Source organism: Euprymna scolopes, chromosome 8 (assembly GCF_053919585.1).
Source record: "Euprymna scolopes isolate OS-2025 chromosome 8, ASM5391958v1, whole genome shotgun sequence".
Lineage (NCBI taxonomy): Eukaryota > Metazoa > Mollusca > Cephalopoda > Sepiida > Sepiolidae > Euprymna > Euprymna scolopes.
In genome coordinates this window covers 150,931,998-150,952,921 of record NC_136489.1, presented here as the reverse complement: position 1 = coordinate 150,952,921, position 20,924 = coordinate 150,931,998, and the positions used below count along the sequence as shown (strand labels likewise).

Sequence of the window (20,924 nt, the reverse complement as noted above, 5' to 3'; positions counted from 1 at the left end):
TTTTTTCTTTATAATTTACATAAGAATAAAACAAATGCAATATGAGTTATGGTAAATAATTCTACATATTTTAATTTTATACATGTTTTAAATGAAAAGGAATTTTATGATGGAATACTATTCATAAAATGAAAATAACATCTGATTAAGGAATGACTGTTTAATTTCAGAGTTAAACGCAACATTGATGAAACTGTTAAATGGAGTTTTGTCTTGGAACATGTGCAACCGAATCAGAAAAACTATGTATTTGCAGCATCATCACAACAAGAAATGGTGGTAAGATTTTTTTTTTTTTATACATAAGAGTCACCACTTATCAAAGCCCAGAGGCTATTTGAGGATAAGGGTTATTGAGTGTACAGTAGTCAATGGGATAATACCGTAGCAATCGTTAGTAGTGCAAAAATTGGGTAAATTGGATTACTTAAGGGGGGGGAGGGGCGGTTCATCAAGAATTTGTTTACATTGGACTTGAAGGCGCGCAGTTCTAAGAAAGAAGCTTTGTTCATAGAATCTACGTTTAGGTTTAGGCACAGATAAAGAGTAGGTGAAATTATTGACAGTGGTTTCAGCTAGACGATTGTTTTTCATGAATGTTTGGTGAGGGGGAACCAAAGATTAGAGCTCAAAACAGCACTTGCCATGAACATAACGATAAAGCAAAGACAGGCGTGTAACATCTCTTCTGTAGGAAAGAGGTTGCAGAGAAGAGAAAAGGGCATCCCCCATTGGGCTATGAAGTATATTTTGAACTCTGTTAAGGCAGGATAAGCTCTTTCTAGCAGCTCCTGTCCGGATGTGGCAACAGTACTCCATCCTTGGATGTACTTGGCTTTTATATAGGTAGAGAATTACATCAGCAGTGAGATATCTAATGGAGCAGTAGAAGGATCCCACCATTTTCCCAACGATCTTTGCAACGGATTTGATGTACGTGTTCCATCACAGATCAGGAGTAACGGTCAAACCCAGAAGCTTGTCAAAACATAGAGCCTCCCCAAGACGAGAGCCATTCATTTCAATTGATGCCAGATGGGGAGCAGAGTGTTTATGATGTAAAGATAGAAGCTTGGTTTTAGATGCATTAAAAGTAACCAGCTACTTCTTTCCCCATTGTACCACGTTCTTTTTACTTCATCTTTATTTTATACTGAGCGGAATGGGATTCACTAAAATCAATTGCTTTCTCTGAGATCAGGCATCCTCGTCGGAAAAAAAAACAAAACATTATTTCAAATAGACATATTAACATTTTCAACAAATGAAAATGATTCCCAAATGATTTCAAAATGATAAAGTTAGTGAGACAAAGTGATAATTCAATTTCTAATAAAGCAGTGAACTTGATAACAAAAAATCAGAGTTTGTCTAGTGGACATCTACATGCCTTGACTCTATGAAAATGGCACCAACAATAATGAGCACTCAATCAAGACGCAGGGCTCACCTCAAGAAACACAACTGTCCATAATGAAAATTCCTTAATTATTTTCTCTACAATTTCAATATTACCCAAGAAGTAAATGCACACCCACACACATAAAATAGAATTTTGAACCAACACACATATTTCTAACGCTCGTGTCTTTTCCTAATTCTGCAAACACTAGAAGTTTCAACTTTTCTAACGAATTATTCATGGCTAAATATTAACATGATTCATAATTGCAGTAATTATAGGAGCAACTGGACTCATGAAAAAGAATTTCTAAAATTACCTAGCAAATATACTTGGTGAACTAAGTGCAAGAGAGATGCAAATAATTGCACTTAAAAAGATTTCTCATATTATTTGGAATCTGTTTTGGTTGATGTAACCTTCGACCTTCTTTGGGTGTATCTTGTCGAACTCAGGAATTTGGCAGAATTTCAAACAGAAATCTTTATTTACTTCACTGGGGTAGCATGCTCTTGTTCCATCATCCATAACTGGAGAGAGATCCTAAGTAATTTGGAATTGTATTTTTCATCACTCACACTAAGATTTGAATCTTAAACCGTTAGGAGAATATCACTTTTACAATTGATTTTTCTACGTATTCTAACCACTGCGTCACGGGTTCTTGGAAAAAAAAAGGGTATATATAATAATATCTGGTAATAATAATTACTAATAAATAGTGATATTTACAACTAGAAATAAAATGGGTTTAAGGTTCCCAAAATTTGTAATAGAACTGTCCGCAAAGCACAGTGGCTAAAGTACTTGGAAAAATCAATTGTCTACTGAAGGTTGAAAGTTCAATTCTCAGTGTAGGCAACTGAAAAATACAGTTGCGAATTACGTGGAACCTCTATCCAGTCATGGCTGATGGAACAAGAGCATGGTTCCATTTGAAGTTCCGTCCAAATATCCAAGTTCGATAGAAACATTCCCGAGTTCAGCAAGATAGAGGTTACATCGACTGAAACGTTGTGTAAATTACACTCTGAGTAGTCTGAAGATTTCAAGTAATATGGATAACCAATCCTCATCTAAAACATTTGGACTCATAAAGATCTCTCGGTTGGAATGTATGGGAAAGTTGGCGAATGTCTATCATCTGGTAGGATGCCTCATCCACAGCTAGAACAAAATAAGAAAAGTTTAAAAAATAAATAGAATAATGATTTTTTAAAGAATAGAATGACTTTATATAAAACATAACCCCTCCCATCCTCAAAATTAAAATACAAAAATGACCTCTGAAGAGGACAGAATTACTTGTCCCAAAACAGAATGATCGTCTGTGAAACAGAATGACATATAAGGGGACAGAATAATATTAAATTGAATAGAATAACAACTGAAGGAACAAAATAGGTTAACAAAACAGGTTAACAAAACAGGTTAACAAAACAGGTTAACAAAATAGGTTAGCAAAACCGGTTAGCAAAATAGGTTAACAAAACAGGTTAACAAAATAGGTTAACAAAACAGGTTAACAAAATAGATTAACAAAATAGGTTAACAAAATAAGGAACAAAATAGGTTAACAAAATAGGTTAACAAAACAGGTTAACAAAATAGGTTAACAAAACAGGTTAACAAAATAGGTTAACAAAACAGGTTAACAAAACAGGTTAACAAAATAGGTTAACAAAATAGGTTAACAAAATAAGGAACAAAATAGGTTAACAAAATAGGTTAACAAAACAGGTTAACAAAACAGGTTAACAAAATAGGTTAACAAAATAGGTTAGCAAAATAGGTTAACAAAACAGGTTAACAAAATAGGTTAACAAAACAGGTTAACAAAATAGATTAACAAAATAGGTTAACAAAATAAGGAACAAAATAGGTTAACAAAATAGGTTAACAAAACAGGTTAACAAAACAGGTTAACAAAACAGGTTAACAAAATAGGTTAACAAAACAGGTTAACAAAACAGGTTAACAAAATAGGTTAACAAAACAGGTTAACAAAACAGGTTAACAAAATAGGTTAACAAAACAGGTTAACAAAATAGGTTAACAAAATAAGGAACAAAATAGGTTAACAAAATAGAATAGAATGAAGAAAAAGAAGTAACTTTTATAGAACATAATAACTACAAGTAGCAGGAAGGGAATTCCAAAGTCTGGCTGTTTGAGGGAAGAAGCTATCAGAGTAGAAAAAAAATATAACTGTGGATTACTTCTACCTATTCATGGCTGACAGAACGAGAGCATACTACCTCTGTGGATTAAAAAAAAGTTCCATTCGAAATTCCGTGCAGATTCCCAAGTTCAATAGAAAGATTCCTGAGAGGAGGAAGTATACAAAATACAAAAAAAAAAAAAATTTTTCATTTGTAACTTACAAATAAAAAATTATGAATATATTTTTTTAATCCACTCTTTTTCTGATCTTTAGGAATGGATGAAATATATTAAGGAAGAAATGCTCCGTGCAAACAATCGCGGTCCAAGGTAAGTTTCTGATTTATTTCACACTATACCCTTATTGGTCACTAGAATGTACCACTTGGGCACTGGTCGTACACACAGCAAGAAACTGTACACTAAGCCTAAGTCCTTGTGGCAACACTCTTCACTTCGTCTCGTGATGGACCCCTTAAAATGTAACCAGACACGTACTTGTCACTGGAACTAATGCTTTGGTGTTCATAGCACACAAAATGCGCATAACCCTCAGTCCATGTGGTAATACCTTTAGCATACTGGTTGGCCATTCATTATCAGATGCTGGGGTTTGAGGTTTTCTCATACGTGTTCTGTTGAATGGCTGGTTGTGGTGTTGCAAATAATTGAGTTTTCAAATCAAAGCAATTCATTTTCTTATAAACAAGAATAATTATTCATAAGATATTTCAGGGTACACTTTGTGCAAAGGAAAGTTAATTCTTCGGGTTCTTAACAGTTTCAAGATGCAGGATGTTTTCAACTTAGGTTCGCCCAGACAGCTTCTCAGTCAGAGGAGGAAGAGCTTTACGACTTAGCTCTTTTTAAAGATCAGCTTTGGGGCTAAAGCCCAAAATCCATATCTACTCTTCGATGCCCAGCAAGCAAATCTTCTTGATTTCCAAACACAATGTTTTGTTTTTTTTTCAACTTTTAATATGACTTTCTGTTTATTTCACTTACAATTTTTTTCCTCTGATGAGAAGAAATAGCATTCTTTGAAACTCTGCAGATTAAGGAGCACCCAACTTTGGAGTATTCTTCATAATAATAAAAAAAATTTTGTATAATTCTATTTTACAACTCTGTTCTTATTATTATTTATCCCAAGCTCTACTGCCCTCAGTGATTGTATTGAGCTTTTTCATTTGATTAGGATTAAAATATAAATAACTATATTTATATTTGGTTTGGGAGTTTGCTTCTCCTTGATTAGTAAACTCCTCCTCATAAGCTTCTCTGCTATATATATATATAGCTACATATATATATGGCTACAACACAAAGCAAACTTTTTTTTTTCAAATAACTCTATAAAAAGATGTTTTCAATGATGTAATCTTAACCATTTCTATTCAAAATCCTGCCAATCATGCTGACACATCGAATTATCAGGCATATATTTTGCTCTCTTCAGCAAAATAAAATGTCTTCTTTTAAAAAGGTGTATACGACCAAAAGTCACAGAAAAATAATATAAAAATGATTTTATTCATTTAATAAAAAATGATATAACATTTTGTATTCTAAATTTTCATATACCTACATATATGTGTGTGTGTGTTTATGTTTGTGTGTGTGTGTCTTTGTGTGTGTGTCTTTGTGTTTATGTGTTTTAATCTGTTTGTGTGTATAGTAAGAAATTAATTTAATAATTAAATCCAATCAATTGAATTATAATAATAAACTGAAAAAAAAATTAAAAAGTGTTCTCAATCCGTAGCTTGTATTAAACATAAAAAGTGTTTAATTAAATCCAGTTTTTTTTTTTTCTTTGATGAGGAGAATCAAGGTCTGAAGATAACTCAAGAATAAGGGTTAATCTGTTCCAGGTGGTCGTGAGACACCACTGTGATGATAGGTAGTGGTGGAAATTTGTAAGAATTTCATTATTTTAGAGGACGGTTAAACAGTAACTTGTTTACATTAGACTTGAAAGAGCCCATGTTTTAGCCATCTGGGAAGCAGTCTCACAGTATTGTGTTCTACAGACAGACAGTTTGAGGAAATAAACTTTGTGCATGCAATTTTTGTTTAGTTTTAGGCACAAATAGAGAGTTAGCAAAAATTGTTGGCTGTGGTTATAGCTAGATGAGTGTTTGTTGTTATTACATTTTTCGCACAGAACTCCTGCACAAAGGTGAGTAGGGAAGTCTACTAGTGAAAATGTGCCACCGAGTTCTCTCCCTATCATCTGGAGGGAGGGAAATCTTCAAATGGCATTGAACTGTGTATGAGTTAATGGCAGATTAATAGAGGCATGCATAAATATAAGGCGGGGGCAAATGGAATAAAAAAAACAGATCCAAAGACAAACATTCATTTTATATTTTTTTGTTGCTTTTTAAAAAAAATTTTTTGTTAAATAAATCTGATAACAAATAAGAGGAAAGAGAGGAAAAAAATAATAAAGTCCCAATGATGATGAGGAAAGAGGGCCAATCAAAGTTCTGGATTACAGGGCATATTCCTATATTGCATCTTCGAGGAAAAGAAAAATAATAATCCCAATGGCTGTTAAAGTAAAAGTCACCATGTGTGCTGAAATGCAACAATTTTGAAGTAATTAAAAGTTCAAGTTATATTTTTGGAAGGAAATCACAGTTCAATAGGTTTTCCGACCAACATATAAAAAGCACCAAGATTAAACAAAGAAGAAAAAAATTTCCTCATCTGCCATTTTTCTGATTGTATATCCAGATAAATGAAATCCTCGGATGGTCGATTACATAAGTATGTAATGGTATGATGCCTTCTCTGGATTTGGTGTGTTCACAACACTTGAATGATATGACCTTGGGCCTTCCTTGTGTAAATCAAATTCACAATGGTTGAATAACATGGCCTTGAGCCTTCCTTGAATATATCAAATCCACGACACTCGAATAACATGGCCTTAATGTCCATGACGTCCCGAAGAGGAATGTCACAGTTGTGGATGTTTTACAGGGAGAGGGAACCATAGATGAAGACCAGTTGAGCACCTGTCATGAAAATAACAATAGGGCAGAGATAAATTCTTCTGTGAGAAAGAGGTAGTAAGGAGGAAAAAAGGAAAAGTACTCCTTCTTAGGATCCATTTGTACTCATTGAGAATAAGCGAAACATTTTCTATTATTTTATTCGATTTTTCAGGACGATCGCAGATGGTTCTTCTGACAGCAGTGGAGGAAATCATAAACGTGATTCTCTTGAGAAAATTGAGGAAAAAATCTATGATGATTTTACAACGTTTCAACCAGTTAACATGCCAAATTCGATTTCAAGTGGTGAGTGGGCTTCTTTTCTTTGTTGGTTTGTTTTTAAGATAATTTTATTGATTAAAAATAGAATTGGTTTTAGATATCATTGGAAGAATACTTGTCCCACGACACAGGGTTCAAAAGAAGAATCACCAACTTGAAAGGTCTCGCTCTGTGAACCATGCTCCGACCCTTGCCCCATCAACGAAATGTTTCATCCATATAATTATTTTACAAGTATTTTAATAGAAAACGAATTTCAAGCCCTTCTACTTCCTTGATGTAAATATCCTCAAAAAACCCAGCAAGTAGTAAAATATCACCCGTATACAGTAGAGATCCCTTTATGCCGGAAAGCTTTTCACTTTAATAGTTTCTTTCCTTGGACTACTAGACTCTGGAATTCCCTCCCAGGTGACTGTTTCTCTGACTGTACTGACATGCAGAAGTTCAAGTGTAATTTAAACAGACATCTTCCTGCTCAACTCCCTACAATATCCTAGTGTCCTTGCAAATTATGTCCCAAATAGTAGCCCCCCCCCCTACATTCAAGTGGCACTGTGCCTTGTTTGAAGTGAAATAGCAATAGACATAACTTTGATTCTAGAAAATATCAAAATTTTAGAAATATATTGAAATTCAGAGAATCTTGGTTACTTCGTATCTCATGACTATGGATCAAATCCAATGCAAATCCTGTGAATTTTCAAATTAGAGGCTATGCTCATATTATTCTCCTTAAATACCCATTAAAATACCCCAAAGAAACTGCAATTATGGGAATATTTATTAATGTCATATCTATTGTTAAAATTTAACCCAAATTGAACATGCCTGAAGTTTTACAATCATTTTCGCCCCCCCCCACTTTTACCTCCTTTTTGTATAAAACTTAATAAAACTAAATATAGACCACATTATGACCCCTTTTGCCTTATAGTTGTGTTAAAATTTCACAAAAATCAAATTTCCATAAAGGGCCTCCACTTCCTTTTTTTATTTGGGGAATATTTATTTATGCCTACTACCTTCCACTCCCATTTTACCCCATTGCATAAGAACTATCAGGTTGAGAAGAAAGTTCTTATGGTTTTTAATTTTAAAATTCAAATGAACATATTTCGGCCCAAACAAAAATTTATTGATCTAAATAAGCACTATCTGAATCAATACACTTTTGCCGGTGGTGTGGGTTGTAGTTGAGTATATATACATAGCCTTTACCTTGGAAAATGGTGAGCACCATCCAGAGGTGAAGGACCACCATCATGCCCACACCACTGGACCGATCATAACAGGAATTGATCGGTCCAGTGATGTGGGCTTGTAGGAGAGTCTCTCACTTTCTCTCTCTCCCTCTCACACACACCCACACACTACTACTACTTTATATATATATATATATATATATATATATATATATATATATATATATATAGTTCAATGTTTTATATATATAGATATATTTTAATGTTATACAGAACCACAATAAGTTTTAAGTATAATTTGTTTATATATATATATATATATATATATATATATATATATATATATATATATATATATATACTAGCTGTACCCGGCCACGCGTTGCTGTGGCTCAGTTTGTTAAAATGGAACACATGTGAAAGTAGAGAAAAGTTTAGTTTGATTCTTTTTTTCAAGAGAATGTACAAATTATTTATTTTTTTTTAACAGATGTTAAGAAAATAAACAGAAAAATACTTCCATCATTAATTATGCAAAAAAATAAATAAAATGTTGATTTAGTGTTTCAATATGCTTATAAATTACGATAAAACTTGCTGAGTATGCACAGTTTTACGGTTGTTGTAAAAATGGAACGGAAACTTAAATTTCGCTTCATTTTAATCTTTCTTAATTTTTTAATTGTGCCCCCCCCCAAACGAATATAATCAAAACAGTAACATTCAACACAAAATGGGTGTTTCTTTACTGTACACATAGATTCGAAAAAGTTGTCAAAAAACAAATATATAACAAATAAATGTTATCAAAGGCAAGATAAGTTACTTTTCTGCCAAACTGGATATATTTTTTGTGTTTTTATTCAATGTAACATATTTATTCAGCTCGAAAAACATACAGTGTTTACCGATGTATTCGAAAATTCAAGATGGCGTCTCACACCCTCTTTAACACTGTAAGTATGGAAAAAGGTGTTATAAATAAAAAACTATACTAAATACTATTAAAAACCCGCCGAATATATGTCAACCTATGTCACGGTAACATATATTGAGCGAGTTTTTAACAGTATTTTATCCGGTTTTTTATTTATAACATCTTTTCCCACACTTACCGTGTTAAAGAGAGAATCAGACGCCATCTTGAATGGGTGGAAAATTTAAAATTAGCTGAAAAATAAATAAAATAAGAAAAGGAAAGCACACCAAGTTGGAGTGGGGGGGGGTAATTTATCTGTTTTTTTTTTTTTTACCTGGAACATCGAATTTTCAAATTTTCCGTAAGTAACGCACCGACATTTACCAATTAGAACACCATTTAACATTTTCCGAAGATTTTACTTTGTACATTGGGGGCGCGAGCGGGGGGGGGGGGGGGCGGATGTGATGTTGGCGCGCCCCAACATCACAAATTAGAGTGGTCGGTGTTCTGTAGTAGCGTATCTGGATATTTACCAAAAAAAAAAATATTTAGGTTTGGTTATAAATTCCTAAACTCATTTCACCTTAAATAATTTAGGTGACTGAAATAGGAATCTAATTGAATCTTTAATTTCCTGAATAGTATTCGATAATTCATTTTTCTTCGAGTTATATCGAATACATTAATACGGACTTTAGGGGCTTTTTTCGTAATGTTACTGTAAAAATTATTTTTTATTGTTACAAATTACGATGCTTTAAAAAAAGCAAAAATAAATTCTTGCGTTTTTTATTTACTACTGAAAACCATAACTTTAGTAAAGGTATTTTTTGTTTAAACAAAATAAAACATTTTCACCAAGAGTTAAGTAAAAATAATTAGTTCATTATATTCTGCGATCATTATTTGAAAAATACTGCAATTTTCATTAAAATTTGTTAATTTCCTGATTTTTGGTGAATTTTTAAGTAAAGGGAGGAATCAAAATGTGTATACACTTTGAGCGTCGGCATTCATTTGTCGACCACATGTGGTTAATTTAAATTAAAGTTCAATCACATGGTTACATTATCAATAAACTCATTGAAAATTTACCATATTGTAAACACATTCTGTTTACATTAAGCCTGTGGTGTTTTTTTAGTGATGCAATGTTGTCAACTGAGATTTAAAAAAAACCCGCGAGATCAGGAGAAAGAAATGTCCAGAAAATCGCTAGCCAGTTTGGCAGAAAAGTAACTTATCTTGCCTTTGATAACATTTATTTGTTATATATTTGTTTTTTGACAACTTTTTCGAATCTATGTGTACAGTAATACAAACCCGTGTACAGTAATACAAACCCCTTCGGGGAGATTGGAATGCCCTCCCCCCCACCTAAAATGTACTTGGAAAAATCGATTTTATAGTGAGATTTAAGAATGGTCAGTCGAAAAAAAGGTGAAAAACAAAACAAATAATCAATAAATAATTGTTACCAAAGGCAATAAATGCTACTTTTTTTTACTTACATGAATGAGTTTATTTTATGTTTTAAAGTATTTTCAAGCAATCTAATGCGGGTGTCTCTGGGTGCCAAATACCTCCAGATTTTCTAGAATTTCCCGTTAGATTGTAAACAAAATCTCCAGATCTAGCAGGAAAACCGCTAAATTGTAACACTGGTCACGTGACAGGAAGCGGTAATAAATAATTGTCCCTAAATAAAAAAAATCGCCTCTCGGTAAAAAGAAATCCACCTATTTATCATAGGAAAATTAAGTATAATGTTATAATTAAAAAGGAGTATATAAAAACACACATGGATATAGTAAACATATTATACCAAAACGTGGAAGCCATCCGCCCAGTGGTTTTTTTAGACAATTAACTCCGAACGAACCAACATTTACATTTTTAGTAAAAAAAAAAAATAATTATATATATATATATATATATATATATATATATATATATATATATATATTAATGTTTTTATACACAACCACAATAAGTTTAAAATCTATTTGAATAGTATTTTATATTTACGCTCATAATAAGTTATGAATATAATATGTTGAAATATATGATATTTTCATGTTATTAGAGAGTGCCATAGTAAATTTTAAAATTATGTTTATATATTTTATTATTATATACAACCATAACAATTTTAAATATAATATATTGAAATATATGATATATATTTTATTATTATATACACCATAATAATTTTATATAGAATATATTGAAATGTATGATATATATTTTTTTTTATTATTATTATTATTATTATTATTATTATTATTATATACACCATAATAATTTTAAATATAATATATTGAAATGTATGATATATATTTTATTATTATTATTATTATTATTATTATTATAATAATAATAATAATAATAATAATAATAATAATAATTTTAAATATAATATGTTGAAATATATGATATATATCTTATTATTATTATTATATACACCATAATAATTTTAAATATAATATGTTGAAATATATGATATATATCTTATTATTATTATTATATACACCATAATAATTTTAAATATAATATATTGAAATGTATAATATATATCTTATTATTATTTATATATACATCATAATAATTTAGGAATATGATATATTGAAATATATGATATATACAGTATCATCCAAAAATTAAGGAATGGTCGATAATTTTTTTTGAATGACTTCTAACTTTATCTATGAAAAAGGTAAAAAAAAATTTTGGGTGAATTTTCCAACGTATAAAACTAATGTGTATTCAAAATCAAAAATTTGAAAAAAAAAAAAAATCTTTATTTGCCTACCATTATTAAACATTGAAAAATTCACCAAACATTCCCCCCCCCCTTTTTCATAGATAAAGTTAAAAGTCATTAAAAAAAAAATGATAGAATGTTCCTTTACTTTTGGATGCTACTGTAGTTTAATGCTATTACATATAACCACAATAAGTTTTAAATAAAATACTGATATATATATATATATATATATATATATATATATATATATATATATATATATATATATATATATATATATATTAATTGTAATAAGTTTTAAATATATGTTGAAATGTATAATATATATTTTTATATAGACCCATAAATAAGTTACAAATATCATATGTTGAAATAAACAATAAACCAAAATAAGTTCAAAATATTTGTTTATATGTATATATCTATACTCCTATATTTTTTTTTGTGTGTGTATTGATATTCATATTAAAAACCTATTTTTTTTCTATTTATTTAAAAGAAAATGCAACTTCATTACACATTCCTGGTCAAAATCATAAGACCACTTAAGAAAGTAAGCTTTTACATCTTTGGGTATGGATGGCGAAAGAAGTGTTCAAGGAGGGAAACCAGTATGATTTGATAAAGGAATTTTTGATTCAATTTTCAGTACATGGGATAAAATTCTTTCGCAACTGATAAAAAAACTTAGTCGCAAGCATGCCGAAGAGAATTTTTTAAGTAATTCGTAATAATGAAGGCTATACTAAATACTGATACGCTTTTTAGTAATTTATAATTGCCTTTTGTTAGATAAATTATCAGTGGTCTTATCATTTTGACCAGGTGAAAATGTTTGTTTTTTAAAAAAATAATTATTAGATAAGAGTTAAGGTTTCGAATGAAGCAGATTTCATTTTTTTTTCCATCATATTTTCCCTTTTGGCAATGCTTTCAACCATTTGTTTGATTAAAAATTCGATAATATGCGTAAACGCTTACTTTCTTAAGTGGTCTTATGATTTTGACCAGGACTGTATATGGGTCATGGAATTGCATTCATCTGCAAAAGATATAGCTAATTTGCATATTTTTTAAACATTCATTTTAATTAATTCCCTATTAATTTTTTTCAGTTTTCTTATGGGATGATCATATTTAGTTAACTATTATGAGTAATTATATTCATGTAGATATTCTACATGGTTTATACGCGTATAATATTTGCATAAAAAGGTTATAGTAAACATAAACCTCTTTCTATATATATTTATGTATGTGTATATATTTTTGTTTAAAAAATTTTGCCTACCAAACTCCTCTATCAGTTTTTGGTCTACAGATATGAAACTTAATATATAGGGTACTCGAACCCATGCAACATTTTATATTTGAGTTTTAGCCGTGGAAAATCAGTGTAAAAGTGTGAAAATTGAAAAATTGAAATTTGCCAGGTGAAGGTCTAACGATAGCATGACGAATATGCATGCATGATGTAATAGCTATTGGTTGATGTTTTTATTTTTAGCCTTGCAGCAAACATGTCTTTATAGTACAGTTATTAACATCAAAGGAAAAAATAAATCGTAACCTAAATATTTGGGTTTCGATTCTTGATGGTGGCACACAGGTTATTTTTCTTTTTAACTTTTTAAATCACGACTATATATTGGGTCCAATATATGATAATAAATACAAAATCTGCATTAATAAAAATTACATATTTAAGCATATTTTATGACCGGGCAATGCCGGGCGACCTGCTAATATATATATATATAAATGTTATTATACACAAATATCTGATATTTTAATGTTATTATCTACAATCAGAATAAGTTATAAATATATGTTTGCATATATATATATATATATTTAATGTTCTTATATACATCCACAATAAGTTATAAATATAATATGTTTACATATACAGAGCCGGCAAAAAGAAAGCCCACACTTGTAATTTTTTCAAAAACTGCAAATTTAAGCTAAATTTAATGTAACTGTTTAAACAACCTATACCTCATTTGATTCACCTTTTATTCCTCTATAATTTTACCGGTTAATATTTGACTTTTACAAGAAATATTCTAGTGTTCACATCAATTTAAAAAATAACTTCAAATTGAGGAGGCAAAAAGAAAGTCCACAACAACAAATTCGCTTAAAACCAGCTTAAATTATCGCCCCTAAATCAGTTTAAAATATCCACCAACAGGCAACAAAGCATCTCTAATCATAATTGTTGTTGCTCCAGGTTATATTTAGTCCATATGCCACAACTTTCTCTTAGTGATCGTCAGGAGCTCATTAATCTCCATCTTTCTGTTTTATCCAATCGAGAAACCCTAGATTGAAATGTGATGAGAAAGCGGTACGAAAGGCTGTTCAAAAGCACCAAAACACCAGCAGTGTTCGTGATGCCCCTAAATCTGACTGTACTAGAGTTACTTCTAATAGGAAAGACAATACTATCAAGATCCGCAGCCTAAGAAACAGATTTCAAATGGCTCCCCAAATCCAACAACAGTGCAATCTTGTTAAAAAGTGCTCTCTTTCTACTGCCGAGAACAGATTAAAGGAATTTAATTTGCAAGTATATGTTGCAAGATGCAAGCCAATGATTTATGTAAAGAACAGAAAGCGTCGTCTGGACTTCATCAGATGCAATGAAGATCATGACTCTTCATATTGGTTAAAAGTGCTTTTTAGCAACGAAAGCAAGTTCAATAGGCTAGGCAGTGATGGTAGGCAATATGTTTGTCGGAGAAAAGATTAAGAATTTTATCGTAGGTGCTCAGTTTCAACGCTGCAAAGTGGTGGAGGTTCAGTTTAAGCCATTATTAGTACCAATGGTCCAGGGCCTAGAGTTTGCTTGCTAGGTCGAATTAATTTGACCAAGTACATTAATATATTGACCGAGCATTGTCTACCCTACTTTGGTCGCAATTTGGATGTTAATCCCATCTTCATGCAGGATAATGCTCCCATTCACACAGCTGGCAATGTCAAGAGGTTCCTGAAAGAGCATGATATTTCGTCTTTAAATTGGCCTGCACAATCTCCAGACCTCAATCCTATCGAAAACGTATGGCATTACATCCAGCAACAGCTACACAATGATAAAATTTCAAATTTGGAAGAACTTTGGACAAAAATTAAAGAAAAGTAGAATGCCCTTTCACCGGAGTATTGCTGCAGTCTAATTTAAAGAATTCCCAAAAGATTGCAGCCTGTCAAATTGCAGAAGGGCTATGCTACCAAATATTAACTAGTTCATTGTATTCCTGTTGAATTTGTGTTGTATTAATGTCCTAAAGTTACATTTAAATAACAATTTTCCATTGTGTGGCGATGATTTAAGCTGGTTTTGTTGCTGCGGGCTTTCTTTTTGCCTCCTCAATTTGAAATTATTTTCTTAAATTGACGTGAACATCAATATTTCAATTAAAAGTCAAATGTGTATATATATTTAATGTTATTATATACAACCAAAATAAGTTATAAGTATAATGTTTACATATATATATATATTTTTAATGTTCTTATATACAACCACAATAAGTTATAAACATTACATGTTTACATATATATATATTAATGTTATTATATACAATCACAATCTATCTATATATATAAAAGTGAAAATGTATGTGTGTGTGTGTGTGTGTGTGTGTGTGTGTGTGTGTGTGTGTGTGTGTACATTTCCCTGCCATATTACTCTGTCAATTTTCAGTCTATAGACTCAAGATTTGACATAAGGGGTATTGAGATTTGGAAAAAAATCTTTTTTAATCGTTTTTCGGCCAGAAATTTGACTGTCGATGGGTCAAAGTTCAACGATTTGTCCTTTTAAAACTCTACCAAACTCCTCACCCAGTTTTGAGTCTAAACATTTGAAATTTTAGATGTAAGTTCCTTGGACATGGATGAAACTTTTTAATTTGATTTGAGCCCAAAACAATAAATATAAAGGGGTCATTTGAAATTTGACATAAATTGTATTCAGACATAGGGCAAGCTTTTTAATTGAGTTTTGGCCGAAAATTTGGCTACAAAGGGGTCAAAGTTCAAAAGATTTGATCTTTGAGGTCTCTAGCAAACTATTCAGCAAATTTTAGGTCCAAACATTTGAAATTTTACATAAAGGGTATTCAGACATGCAGCAAGCTTTTTAATTAGTTTTTGGGCGAAAATTTGGCTGCCAAGAGGTAAAAATTTAAAGAGTTAACCATTTCAGACTCTACCAAACTCCTCCACAAATTTTGGGTCTAAACACTTGAAATTTTAAATGTAGGTTACTGGACATGAGTCAAACATTTTAATATATATATATATATATATATATATATATATATATATATATATATATATATTCATATGCACATAAAGTTATGAAAAGTACATAGGGTCTGAGCAAAGCTGAGCTAAACTGCTAGTAAGTTATAAACATAATATATTTACATATATATACTTTTAATGTTATTACTTACAACCACAATAAATTATAAACATAATATGTTTGCATATATATTTTTAATGTTCTTATATACAACCACAATAAATTATAAGCATAATGTTTGCATATATACTTTTTAATGTTCTTATATACAACCACAATAAATTATAAGCATAATATGTTTATATATATTTTTTTAATGTTATTATATACAACCACAATAAATTATAAGCATAATATGTTTGCATATATACTTTTTAATGTTCTTATATACAACCACAATAAATTATAAGCGTAATATGTTTACATATATATTTTTTTAATGTTCTTATATACAACCACAATAAATTATAAGCATATGTTTACATATATATTTTTTTAATGTTCTTATATACAAAATTTATAAGCATAATATGTTTACATATATATTTTAATGTTCTTATGTACAACCATAATAAATTATAAGCATAATATGTTTACATATATATTTTTTAATGTTCTTATATACAACCACAATAAATTATAAGCATAATATGTTTACATATATTTTTTTATTGTTCTTATATACAACCACAATAAATTATAAGCATAATATGTTTACATATATATTTTTTAATGTTCTTATATACAATCACAATAAATTATAAGCATAATATATTTACATATATTTTTTTATTGTTCTTATATACAACCACAATAAATTATAAGCATAATATGTTTACATATATATTTTTTAATGTTCTTATATACAACCACAATAAATTATAAGCATAATATGTTTACATATATTTTTTTATTGTTCTTATATACAACCACAATAAATTATAAGCATAATATGTTTACATATATATTTTTTAATGTTCTTATATACAACCATAATAAATTATAAGCATAATATGTTTACATATATATATTTTTAATGTTCTTATATACAACCACAATAAATTATAAACATGTTTTAATGTTATTGTATTCATCTTTCTATTCAGACAGTGATTCAGATGATTCATCAACTGACACACGTGAGTATTTTCCTCTCTACTTGTCTTAATACTGTGAAAAAATATCAAACAACATATAATTATCAAAGCAATTCTTTATTAATTATCCAGTGATATTCTACAAAAAGCATAAAGGCTCTTCATATTACATGCAAAAAGAACCTATTGTTATATAATGCTACTGAGGTTTCAATCTGTTTCCACCTTTGCATAATTTGATACAAAATCGATTTTAAGATTTAATTCTGGTATATTCCATCAGACCTCCTGTCTCGCTGTGACAAATTTTATCATTAATTTGACTGTTTTTTGATATTTGGTGACCAGTGTTCCACATTTGACCAGTGTGTCATATTTGACCAGTTAGTCACAAAGCTTGTTAATATCTGATCCACAATTTGTTTCTTGCAAAACTGCATTGCCGCATGAAGGCTGCAGATGTCCTCAAGCATTTTTTCTCAGCTGGTTGAGGATAATCCATTGATTTAATTTCAAATGAATCAGACGATTCTGTTGTTGGCATTGGTTTTCCCGAAATTGGTGCATGGTAACTCCGGGATTAACCCCTAGCTACCGAAAGTATGAATTAATTTCAAAGTAACAAATCAAAAGACAGATTAAAGCTTGAAAATAATTTAAACTAAGGGCACGTGTAATTTAAACATGATACTTAAATAATTGGAATCTAAATTATGTGTTTAATTAAAATAAAATGAAGTTAAAAAACATATTTTAAACTTAAAAAAGAAAGTATTTTAATGGTGGATGCTCTGACAAACAACAAGCCCTTGTACCTCCTTGACGTAAACACACCCTGTCAAACCTGAAAAACAGCAAAGTCCCACCCCTACACAGTAGAGATCCCTAGATGCAAGAAAGCCTTCTTCTCTGATAGTTTCTTCCCAAGAACTGCTAGACTCTGGAATTCTCTTCTGGGTTCCTGCTTCCCCAACTGTACTGACATGCAGATGTTCAAGTGTAATGTGAACAGACATCTTGCTGCTAAACTCCCTACACAGTATCCCTGCAACTTATGTTGCTGACAGTAGCCCCTTACATCAGAGTGGCATTGTGCCTTGTTTGAGGTGAAAATACAATAAAAAAATAAATAAAATAAAATAGTATATAGTGACATCTGGGTGTGTTATCTGTACCTAAACCTAATCATAAATTTCATGAACAAAGTTTCTTTCTTAGAACTGCACACTTGTGGAACTTTCTTCCTTTTGTCTGCTTTCCAGCTGACTATAATATGGTCATCTTCAAGTCCAATGTAAACAAGTTCTTGATGAGCAATTCCTCTTAAGTAATCCAATTTACCAAATTTCCACTACTAACAATTATTACGACATTGTCCCATTGACCACTGTACACTTATTAAATTAACCCTTATCCTTGAGTGGCCTCCAGGCCTTGATAAGTGGTGAGAGAAAGAGAGGGGGCACACTATACATGGTTAAAACAGCTAAGACGTTGAACGTAAAAAGCATCCCAAATTCCACTAATATTTTGCTTCTGATGAAGTACGGTTGAATAGATCCTTTCTTCCAGTTTGTTGCCAGACATCCACTTGATCATGGTAAACCACTATAACAAAAAAAAAAAATGATCACCCATACATGTGTTATTTCTTAAAATAATATTTTTTAACATATGTGAAATTGCTCCATGTGAAATTGGGGACCAGAAAAAGTTCATTCAAGCTTTTATTATAAAATCTTTATTTTTCCTTCTTTTTCCTTTTTTTTCTGCTTTTGAGGTTTTTATTACTTAGAACTACAAGACACGGAAGAAAAATTGAACACATTAAGAATTCCAGGGTTGCCCGTAGCAAAAGATACGAGAAAAAATTTAACGGGTACGTGCAAGATGTTTACTAAGTTGATAGTAACAAGCTTTCATACTAGCTATTAATCTGAGCCTCATCCAATTAAAATATTTGTTGAATTAAAAATTATTCAAAAATAAAAATAAGATTATTTCGTTCTATTCACAGATACTATTTATTGAAGGCAATTTATCTAGAATATTTTATTGTGGCTATCTTATCAAAATATATAATATTTCGAGTTTGTTATTGGAATTTTTTTATAAAGAATCTATTATTGAAAGTATATTTTATAGAATCTGTTATTGGGAGTATATATTATAGAATCTGTTCTTGGGAGTATATTTTATAGAATCTGTTATTGGGAGTATATTTTATAGAATCTGTTATTGGGAGTATATTTTATAGAATCTGTTATTGGGAGTATATTTTATAGAATCTGTTCTTGGGAGTATATATTATAGAATCTGTTCTTGGGAGTATATATTATAGAATCTGTTCTTGGGAGTATATATTATAGAATCTGTTATTGGGAGTATATTTTATAAAATCTGTTATTGGGATTATATTTTATAGAATATATTATTGGGAGTATATTTTATAGAATATGTTATTGGGATTATATTTTATAGAATATATTATTGGGATTATATTTTATAGAATATATTATTGGGATTATATTTTATAGAATATGTTATTGGGAGTATATTTTATAGAATCGTTGTTAGAATTATATTAGATAGAATATATTATTGGATGTACATTATAGAGACTTTATTGCTGGAAGTATAATGCATAGAATTAGTTATTAGAAGCATATTATATAGAATCTGTTATTGAAACTATATATATATATATAAAATATGTATATATATATATAATATGTATATATATATATATAATATGTATATATATATAATATGTATATATATATAATATGTATATATATATAATATGTATATATATATAATATGTATATATATATAAAATATGTATATATATATATATATATATATAAAATATGTATATATATATATAAAATATGTATATATATAAAATATGTATATATATATATATATAAAACATGTATATATATATAAAACATGTATATATATATAAAATATGTATATATATATATAAATATGTATATATATATATATAATATGTATATATATATATAATATATATATATGATATATATATATATATATAATATATAGTAATATATATATATAATATATAGTAATATATATATATATATATAATATATATAGTAATATATATATATATATATATAAATATAATATATATAGTAATATATATATATATAAATATAGTATATATATTATATATATATAAAATATTTTTTATTTTTTTTAATATTTTGTCTGTGTCTTCATATATTCAAACTCTATCTCCTCCGAAACTAAAAGTTGCAGAGCAGCGCTAGGGGCCTTGAATGATTGGATTTTTTGCGGACCATTCTTTTATGGGTTTTTAACCAGTTTAAATAGTTTTTAAAGTGTCAAAAATGGATCAAAAGTGAAAAAAATCGTTATATATTTTGGACATTCATCTTAGTTTATTTTTGATTTTTAATTAGTTCATATGCGTGTCACGTTGTACTGTGGTAATGTCACCAGCTTTGAATGCTACAGTTTTGGTTTCGATTCTTTCTGATGGCACCCAAATACTTTTATTTTTACTTTTGAAATCACAACTCTATAATAATATATCCGAAATCTGGACAAATTAAAATATCATATCTATATATGTATATATATAAAAGTGAAATTGTCTGTGTGTGTGTGTGTACATTTTCCTACCAAACTATTCTGTCAATTTCCAGTCTACAGACTCGAGATTTGATATAAGGGGTATTGAGGTTTGGTAAAATCTTTTTAATCAGTT

General features: G+C 29.6%; 1 protein-coding gene across 12 annotated transcripts in view; it reads left to right on the top strand.

The window, feature by feature from the left end:
- The window catches only part of LOC145283838 (uncharacterized), a 240,039-nt gene that overhangs the window by 162,238 nt on the left and 56,877 nt on the right, over positions 1-20,924 (top strand). For 7 of the 12 annotated variants that reach the window (XM_080132937.1, XM_080132941.1, XM_080132935.1 and 4 more), the window contains 5 exons: positions 171-279; positions 3,840-3,895; positions 6,743-6,876; positions 17,174-17,206; positions 18,945-19,043. In XM_080132937.1, coding sequence (XP_079989063.1) covers positions 171-279; positions 3,840-3,895; positions 6,743-6,876; positions 17,174-17,206; positions 18,945-19,043 — 431 coding nt within the window. The remainder of the gene's footprint in view (positions 1-170; positions 280-3,839; positions 3,896-6,742; positions 6,877-17,173; positions 17,207-18,944; positions 19,044-20,924) is intronic. The other 5 variants (XM_080132947.1, XM_080132936.1, XM_080132946.1 and 2 more) reach the window with 2 other exon arrangements.